Source organism: Kogia breviceps, chromosome 13, assembly GCF_026419965.1.
Source record: "Kogia breviceps isolate mKogBre1 chromosome 13, mKogBre1 haplotype 1, whole genome shotgun sequence".
Classification (NCBI taxonomy): Eukaryota; Metazoa; Chordata; class Mammalia; order Artiodactyla; family Physeteridae; genus Kogia; species Kogia breviceps.
The window spans coordinates 73,233,047-73,242,600 of NC_081322.1; the positions used below are offsets into that span (position 1 = coordinate 73,233,047).

General features: G+C 41.8%; 1 protein-coding gene across 3 annotated transcripts in view; it reads left to right on the forward strand.

Moving 5' to 3' along the window:
- GRM1 (glutamate metabotropic receptor 1) overlaps nt 1-7,978 on the forward strand; it is a 371,221-nt gene extending 363,243 nt beyond the window's left edge. For 2 of the 3 annotated variants that reach the window (XM_067010975.1, XM_059035994.2), the window contains one exon: nt 4,311-7,978. Coding sequence is in view for 1 of the 3 variants with exons in the window: in XM_059035994.2 (XP_058891977.1) it covers nt 4,311-5,238 (928 nt within the window). In the remaining 2 variants the exon portion in view is untranslated. The remainder of the gene's footprint in view (nt 1-4,310) is intronic. The other variant, XM_067010976.1, reaches the window with a different exon arrangement.
- The last annotated feature ends 1,576 nt before the right edge of the window (nt 7,979-9,554 follow it).

The following is a 9,554-nucleotide window of genomic DNA, read 5'->3' on the forward strand; positions in this document are numbered from 1 at the left end:
TCTGGGCTCTCTGGGCCATCCTTAGGTCTGTTGTGCAGCTATTAAGCCTAGTGGCAAAGACTTGCATTGGACATAATGGAGACAGGTGTTGTGCAAGCTTCCCCCTCAGGCAGCTTGTGCAGGATGCGTCCCTCCTGATCTCAAATATCCACCCACTGTTATTCCCATTTTAGACATCTCTGCAGCAGAGAGCAGTGTACTCTGTAGATGTAACTAGTACTCACCGAAACAAATAAAACAGACAGAACCACTCTGAATGCCAAAGGTAAACTATCTGAAAAAAAAAAGATACACTAATCGGTTTACACCACCCACTTCCAACTATTCTCTAAAGTGCTGTAAATATTGGGTTTTCTGTTTGGGGGGGGGGGGGTTGATACTTATCTAACGAAAGAAACACCAAAGCAAGATCCCAAGCCTGCTGGAGCTGGAGCCGCTGCCCTCCTCCTGCTTAGCTCTACAGGACTCTCAGTGTATATCATCCTCCATGTCTCTAGTTCCTCCTAGGCCTCACAGCGATTTCCTCCAATCACTTCAATATCAGTAAATATATTTAGCCACTCTAGGTATTTACTCCAAACACTACTGCATTTGATCTTCAAATATAAGATTGTTCAGTCTGATGTCTGTCTTTTGAAGTCAGAGCAAGAAAGGTCGGGTGCTTTGTGACAATTTTTGGTGTTTCTAAAACAGGTTGCTTTGCCTAAGATTAGGGAACCAAGTGAAATTAAATAATAGAATGAAGAAGCTGATGGCTGGAACACAATGTATTAAAGTTATCCGGGTTTAAGTAAAAGTCTTATTTCATAATAATATTGCATCTTTATAACGCATTTATTCCTTTTTGCTGCCCCATATTTTACAAATTTTTCTCTTCTTAGTATCACAGCAATGGGTTCTCAACCTTTTCAAATAGGATAATCACTTTTCACATGAAAATGGTTATTAAACCTTCACTTGAATCTGTGATAGTAATTGTACCTTTATTAGTGGCCACTTGAACACAAAACATGAAAAAAAGCTTCTCAGAACTTAGTTACACTTGTAACTAAATGGTACTAGAAGTACCATTTATCATAACAGCATTTTGCATTTAAAAATAGCAGCCCAGGGCTTCCCTGGTGGCGCAGTGGTTGAGAATCTGCCTGCCGATGCAGGGGACACGGGTTCGTGCCCCGGACTGGGAAGATCCCACATGCCGCAGAGCGGCTGGGCCCGTGAGCCATGGCCGCTGAGCCTGCGCGTCCAGAGCCTGCGCTCCGCAATGGGAGAGGCCACAACAGTGAGAGGCCCGCGTACCACAAAAAAAAAAAAAAAAAAAAATAACAGCCCATAATCTAAAAAAACATAATATTGATTCAGCCTAAAAACAATGCTTTAATGTACATGTAGATTCATGGACCATGCAAGCTGTCTGTGAACCGTAGGTTAAAAATAACTAATCTAGAAAGACCAAAGTTTATACCCTGTGATGCAGTTTCTTTGAGATTGTGCCTTTCCTCCACTCTGGTTTTTAGGAAGCAATTTATTTTGTCCTTGAAAAAAAAAGGTTAATCTAATTTTCTTAATCTGATAAATTCCCTAGGGCATTATAACTGTTTCCTAATTAAATAGCACTTTATAGAAAATCTAGAGCAAGACTCTGAGGGGAAGGAAAGTTGCTAATTTTGACAGCCAGGGTGAAAATCTTCCATCACAAGAATAAAATTGCTATTGGATTAAATAGAACTAAATTGTGATCATATCTGTCTGCAAGATGATTAATAATGCCTTTTACATGATTTTAAAAGAGGCTCATAGAGGACCCCTGGACAAGGTGAAAAACTACCCATGTGAGGGCGCCAGAGAGTGAACTAAGTCCCAGCAATACAAGGTTACCTTTTTTGCTGGCATATATGGAGACTGGGCAATGTTTTGTTTGGATATCTAAGCCTACTGATTGAATTAGGTCAGACTAGCTCTCAAGGGAACTGGTTTTTAAAACACACACACACACACACACACACACACCCCTAAATGACACAAGCAGCCTTTTAGTTTAGTGTTTTCTTAATGAGCATGGAGAGGCAAGCATCTGGAGAAGGAAAAAGTGTTTCCATTGCAATTGAAAGGGATGCAAAGCATTGCAGTTGGAAATTACACTAAAGCATATTTATGCAAGGCAAGAGGCAACTGGGCAGTCTTATACTTTCTGGAAGAGGCATATTAAATGCATAAGGAGAGAAAAAGTGTGAGTAGAGTGGGAGATGGAGGAAACTGAGAAAGGTGAAAGTAGGAGGTGAACTGGCCTGGAATTTCAAACTCAGAAGAGGAGCTGTGGGTTCTGGTCTTGCCTTTGGCTGGTTGACTGCTCTTGCCAGAACACCACCAGCTCATTCTTTAGTTTGCTCACCTCAGGAGAGAGTCAGCTATTCTAACAAGAGAGTGTAGAAGTTGATACGTCAGTAATTTCACATTTGTAAGCAGATATACATTCTTAGAGAGTGTATTAAGCATACATTTGAGTGAAATATTAATTTTGATATAGTATTTTGGAGATGAGATTTTTCTTGGACAATTAAAAATACAGCACAGATTATCAGATATATGGAGGAACTGCCTTCTTCCCAAATAATGAGAAAATTTTACCTGTTATATCTATTTTAAAACTTTTATATCCAGAATTTTCTATAATTTATATCAGACTTTCAACACAAATCTGTATTTATTTGACTCCCTTCACTTTCAGGATTATAAAATTTGAAATGTCAAAACACTACCTTCATCATAAATGTGGTGCTCACATATAATTTTTGAAGTAGTCATTCTTGTATTTTCAAAATGATTAAATAAACCGTTATGTTAACTATTGATCATTTCCTACATTTTTCCAAACAAAAGAATCCGATATGAAACAGTCTGTTTCACACATCCACCTAAGAAAAAAATACTCATTTTCCCTCTTCCTTTTAATGTCAAAAATGTGTCATTGTGCTACTTTCTCTGTTGTTTTCATGGACACAAAGAAAAAGCAAACTCCTGAAAAAATAAAAAAGAAGAAAAAATGATTTCCCGATTTAAGTATTAACACTATTGTTAGTAATAGTATGCTATGTTAAGGTACCATCATCTGCTAAAAATTATACAGAAAATAAACTGAGTCTGAAAGTAAGACCAGAATTATTAGAACAGACAGAATAGAATTTGTAGTATATGCACCCAGTATGTCTCTCTCTTTTTTTTTCTTCAGAGATATATTCTATTTGGTTGGTTTTATAAGGATCCCATGAAAATGAAAGTTGGTTAAGTGTGGAGGATTGCTGGTGCCCTAAGACTTTTCTTCACCAATGCTCAGTGAGGAAAAGGCCCCGGAGGAGTCTGGTCTCAGTAACTTCTGCTTTGTCTGAATCTTAATTTTGTCACATTTGCATCAAACTATGCAAGAAGACTAAAGCAGGATATGGGTATTTTTTGTATTTTTCTGGGCCTTCCAGTTCTGTCTCTTTCAAACACACATCATTAAATGCTGCCAGTGTGAAAATCCCAAACTAGCTGCTATGTGAACTGTGATCCACTGTATGTGTCAGGAATAATACTTTGAAATAAAAAGAAAGCCAAAAGTTAGGAAACTCTTAAGTGAAGCATGGGTCTGGGTTTTTCTGTCATCTTTTTTTCTCTTCTGTACAGATGCCATGTGCCTAATCACGCCACCCTGTTAACACAGGAAATACCTGCATATCAGAATGGGCAGCTGAGAGGGTGTATTTTATAATTTCACAGGACAATGAGAGTAGCTTTATCCGTGTGTTTTAATTTGTTCCAGGGACTAAGAAGAAAGGGAGGCAATAGCTATGGTCATTATGCTCTGTTGTCCATGTATAACTAAGATTTTATTTTTAATTTGTTTCCTCCATCAATTTTGGAATCTTTCAAAGGCTTGCACTGAGCAACAATTTTATCGTTGCCTTAGAGTGTGTGTGTGTATGTGTGTGGGTGTGTGTGTAATAGCTGTGAAATCATAGACCTAAATGAAAAGAGCTGCTTCTACAACAAGCTGGCTCTTCTCCCCTACAACTTTTCTCAGGGTCGAAATGTCCTACCTTGTCTTGAGGTGGATGGAATCCCAGGTTGCTTCAGAGGCAACGTGTGGTCACTGCAGATTTTGGTGTTGGATGTATAATAAGGAGAGAGTAGGGGTGTGGAGGACAAGCATACATACCGTCGAGGGGGGAGTCAAATTGCTTTGAGGTGGGCTAACAAATGTTTTCTATGTATGTCATCCTGTGTGCATGATATACCTGCAAATAAACCCATCTCTATTTTATTCATAGTTTTAATGGCAAGTCTGTGTCATGGTCTGAACCAGGTGGAAGACAGGTGCCCAAGGGACAGCACATGTGGCACCGCCTCTCTGTGCACGTGAAGACCAATGAGACGGCCTGCAACCAAACAGCCGTCATCAAACCCCTCACTAAAAGTTACCAAGGCTCCGGCAAGAGCCTGACCTTTTCCGATACCAGCACCAAGACCCTTTACAGCGTGGAGGAGGAGGATGCCCGGCCGATCGGCTTCAGCCCGCCCAGCAGTCCTTCCATGGTGGTGCACCGACGCGTGCCAACCGCGGTGAGCACCCCGCCTCTGCCGCCCTGCCTGACCGCAGAGGAGACCCCCCTCTTCCTGACCGACCCGGCCGTCCCCAGGGGCTTGCCCCCTCCCCTCCAGCCGCCGCCGCCGCCGCCGCCGCCAGCGCAGAAATCCCTCATGGACCAGCTGCAGGGAGTGGTCAACAATTTCAGCGCCGGGATCCCGGATTTCAACTCGGTGCTCGCAGTCCCCGGGGCCCCGGGGGACGGGCTGCGGCCCCTCTTCCCGCCCCCGGCGCCTCCGCAGCACCTGCAGATGCTGCCGCTGCAGCTGAGCTCCTTCGGGGAGGAGCCCGTCTCCCCGTCGGCCGAGGACGACGACGAGGACGACAGCGAGAGGTTCAAGCTCCTGCAGGAGTACTTGTACGAGCGGGAAGGGAACACGGAGGAAGACGAAGTGGAGGAGGAGGAGGAGGAGGAGCTGCGGGCGGCCAGCAAACCAACCCCAGAGGACTCGCCCGCCCTGACGCCTCCGTCCCCCTTCCGCGACTCGGCGGCCTCGGGCAGCTCGGCGCCCAGCTCCCCCGTGTCCGAGTCGGTGCTCTGCACCCCTCCCAACGTGACCTACGCCTCTGTCATCCTGAGGGACTATAAGCAAAGCTCTTCCACCCTGTAGGGAGGAGGTGTCCACAGGGAAAAGCAGGAGTGGTCAGGGGGCACCAGCAGCTCCGGAGACTTGCAGAAAGCTGGGGGAGGTGAGGTCAGGAGCAAGGACGAGGTCGCGGCTGCCGTCTTAGTAAGGCCAGCGGGAGGGACGCGGGACTCTGCCAGCAAAAAGTGATCCAGGCGAAGATTCTGATTCTTGAATTATTCAAAAGCCTTCTCTGGGAAGAAAGGGAATTCTGACAAAGCACAATCCCGTATAGTATGTAACTTTAATAGCAAAAATGAACAAAATCAACCAACATAATCTCTTCGGACCATTGTGCTTAGATATACATGCCCACACCCTTGGCCCCGCGTGGAAGGGGACAACCCGGGAGGAGCGCCCAGTTGAATCATTAGCTCGTCGTCATGGTGTTCCAGCGAGCATGGTGGAGTCAGAGCAGGTGGGTGACGGAGGGGCAGGCGTGGAATCACCCGGAGAACAGTGATGGACAGCAGCTCATTTCTCTCAAGCCCTTCTCCCTACAGGGCCCACAGACCCCTGGTCTTCGGGACACTCGGGAACTGGCCCAAAAAGGGGCCACTGTTCGCCGACTGCACCCATCCAGTGCCAGCCTTGCTGTCACACTTGGAGAAAGGTGTGTGGATACCTTGCTGCTTTGTGATTTCCCTTTATTTAGAAAACAGGAATAAGAGCAAAATTACCACCAAAAAGCGTTTCATCAGGAGTGCTAAGGGAGGGCGGAATGAGAAGCAAGACAGTGCATAAGCTTGGGGCTTTGAACAAAATCCGTCAGCAAAAATCAGCTTCCCATATCTGATGCTCGCTTATTGGTGATTTCAGAAGTCCAGACAGGAGATTGTTTTCACAGCGGCAGAAGACTTTTAGTGGATTTACTTGTGTGCCAAGGGGGCTCTCCTTTGCCCTTATGTTAAAGAGAACAAACCATGTGGCAAAATTGTTACCTTCCATTTACTGTAGCAAATAATACTTACCAGTTGAACTTCTAAGATGCAGTATGTGTATTTGGTGCCATTGTTTCTCCTATGTGCTACAGAAACAAATCCATCTTTGAACTTAATGGTGTACTCATAGCAACTATTATTGGTTTAAATGACAAATAATTCTTTCGAATTGTCACTGAAGTCCCTGTAACTAGCAAGTGAATGTGTTCCTGTGTCCTTATATACCTGTGATAATGAAATTTGTGCAAAGTAATGTCAATCTAACTGCAACGAGAAGATTGTCTTCCAGTATAGTGTAGATATATTTATGTTCCAAATAACATTTTATATGCTATTTTGCCATCAGTATTTACAGGAGCTCTTTGAAGGTTTGACTGCTTTGGTCCAGTGTTTTTCATATGCTGCTCAGATGGTCCCTCTTCTTCTAAGAGGGAATTTATTTTTCAGATATCTTATGATGTGGAAATATGTTATTAATGAAGAGGTTTGAAAATTTGTTATACTAAAAGTTCGCAGAAACTGTGGGTAACACTAAAAAGGTACATTTTATAAACTTGCACACATCATTATTAAAACATAAGATTGAAATGGCAGTATTTACATTATTTCAGGTTTCTTTAGGGTTTGTTTGTTTTCTTCATTTTCCACAGCTTCTTGAGCTTTATGTGCTTAAAGCATATACTCACTTCTAAGTCTGGTCATGATTTCCCAAATTATTTATTCATCACTTTTTGATCTCTTTTAATTTTTATTTCCACGTTCTTTTATTCCTATATTTTCACTCATAACTAGTCTTTTTATTTTTGTTATTTGCGGTGTATACTATCCACATACATGTAATCCAGTTGTTTCTTTTTTGCTTCCCTTTTTTCTCCCCAGTAAAAGAGATTTTTCTTGCTGTTTTGATTTCTTGTATTACTTGGGAATGAATCTTATCCCCTTAAGTATCTTTGTTTATGCCTTATGTTCAGTCGTGTTTAATATGCTTCCTTCATGTTGAAGCTGCTGATTTCTCAGCCAAAATGTATCTTAGACTCTTTAAATACTCACTGCATCATTTGTTCAGAATTTAACATCCACTCCAATGTTTGAAGCTCATATTTTTTATGTCTTCCCATATTCTACTGTCAAGTTTAGTCAATTTTATATCAAGAATAGACTGCCTTTCCTTTTAAAAAATTACTTTATTACACCTTTGGTAGAAAGACCTCATGACTGAAACATGGATTTCGGTTCCATATTTTCACTGTCATGAAGCAGAATGAGGAAAATGGATGGTTCCAATGCTTAATACACGGTCTACTAATTGGCAGACTAGCAAGGGAAAGTATACTATCTATTATTAGTGAAACAGGTTTTTTGTCTTAATGCCACTGACATATGTTCTTAAGATCAGGACTTGTGCATTCAGATACTTTTAAAGTAAGACTAGATCAGGAAAACTGCTTCTACTATTCAAATACTATATCAGTTTGTCCTGAGGTTTTAGTCTGAGACATTTGGTGAACACATTCAACACCAGTCACATTATTACTCTGAATGCCTACTATTATCATGATTAAAAGTTTTCCTGAATACAATAGAGTACTAGCTCTTAAATTATAATTGTTCAAAATTGGAAATGTACACATACATACCCTATAAGAAAAGGACAAAAACTTTCCACCTTAATGTATGTGCTTATACAAATTGTATAGCTCTTGTAAAAGTGTTTTCCTTTGGCTTGTTACTGTCTGTTGTCAAATAATCTTGATACTGCTGTATAATAAATATTTTCTATTTATTAAATGTGTATATTCCCTCTCTCTACTTTGTAAGAGTGACAATAATAGAAACAGACTGACTGGTATAAAAAATAATTTCAATGGTTTTGTTTGCTCAGCACATGTCTTCTAGGTGAAAGCTGGAGATCACCACACAAAATCTACCGACCAGGTAGGTGACAAAGTAGAGTATAATTTGATCATGAGGAAGCCTGCATCTCTAACTCTAACGTTTAAAATGAAATCCAGAATTCAAATTTTCAGTGTTGTGGCAGACATTGTCATCTACCTTTTCTGATAGAATACGTGAGGCTTGACAAACTCCTGCATCTCCAGCAGAGATTTAGAGAAAGAGGCATCTGAAAGCTCCATCTTTGTTTCATTTGTGCCCCGCACAGATTTTCTCCCCTTGGCTCACACTCTAGGGGCACCTGGTTCCTTACCTTGTTGATACCCTCCTGCTCATCCCAAGTTCCATTCCTGTGTATTTCAATGGAGACATCACTGGTCCCCAGAACAAGGGAGCCTCTTTCATTCACATCTCTAGATAAGAGCCTACAAAGTAAGGCATCTACCAAGTGTCATCCAAAGAGAAACCTTGGTGGTACCAGGGCCACATCCATGAGAGTGTGGTGCATTTAGATGGAAAGAGCAGCCTCTATCCAGGGAGGCTGATGTTGCAGAAATTACCAGAATCAGGAGCTGAGACACCAGGGGTTTCTTCATTGTGCCCAGAAAATAGAATGAGAAGTTATGAAATGGGAGCTTGGTCTCATGAGGAAAACCCATGGGAGAGAAAATGAGAAACAAAGAATAGGGGAAGAAAAGAAAAAAGAAGAAAAATGAAAATATTTCAGGTGTGCAGTCCAGAGAAACACCCATATACCATGGTGGGTCATAAGGGCCTCCACTTGGAAAGTCCGGAAGCTGCATCACAATGGAGACGTTTGGAGAAGTTGAAATTGGGATCCAGATACCACAAACATTGTATGAGGAACTGCCCCAATAATTTCTCTCCTGAGAAGCAATCAAAGAGAATGGAAACAACATTTTTTTGACTTACTCTGTGCCAGAAATTTTGCAGGTCTTTTGCATTCCTTCTCCTTTAATCTTCCCAGTACTACTGCCACAAGGACTATCTTAGAGGACTGAAATAACTTGCCCGAAGTCTCTTAGCTAGTAAGTGGCTCAACAGAAAATTGACCCCCATCCTTAGCCAGCACAGAGCCTATGAACTCATGTTCTTCTCCAGAACCCAGGAGAGTATGTAGGAGTTTGTATCTGTTGTGACTGCTCCCCATTTTGTATTCCTATAGTATTTTATACACATCCCAGATTACATTATAACTTACATGTCTCTTTCCCTGAATAGATTTTCAGCTCCTTTTTGCTTTCTAATACTTGATTTCTGAGGCTTCAAGGCAAAGCAGACACTCAGTAAATGTCTGTAGAGAAAGTAAATGAGTATTGTAACACCATCTAGTTTTCCCAGCCCGGTTCTCTGAAGATTTGTTCCAAGATCCTTATGGGGTCCAGAGCTCTGTATTTCTACCTACCGGTCCTAAATCTGCCAACAGGAACAACACATGTTTTCATC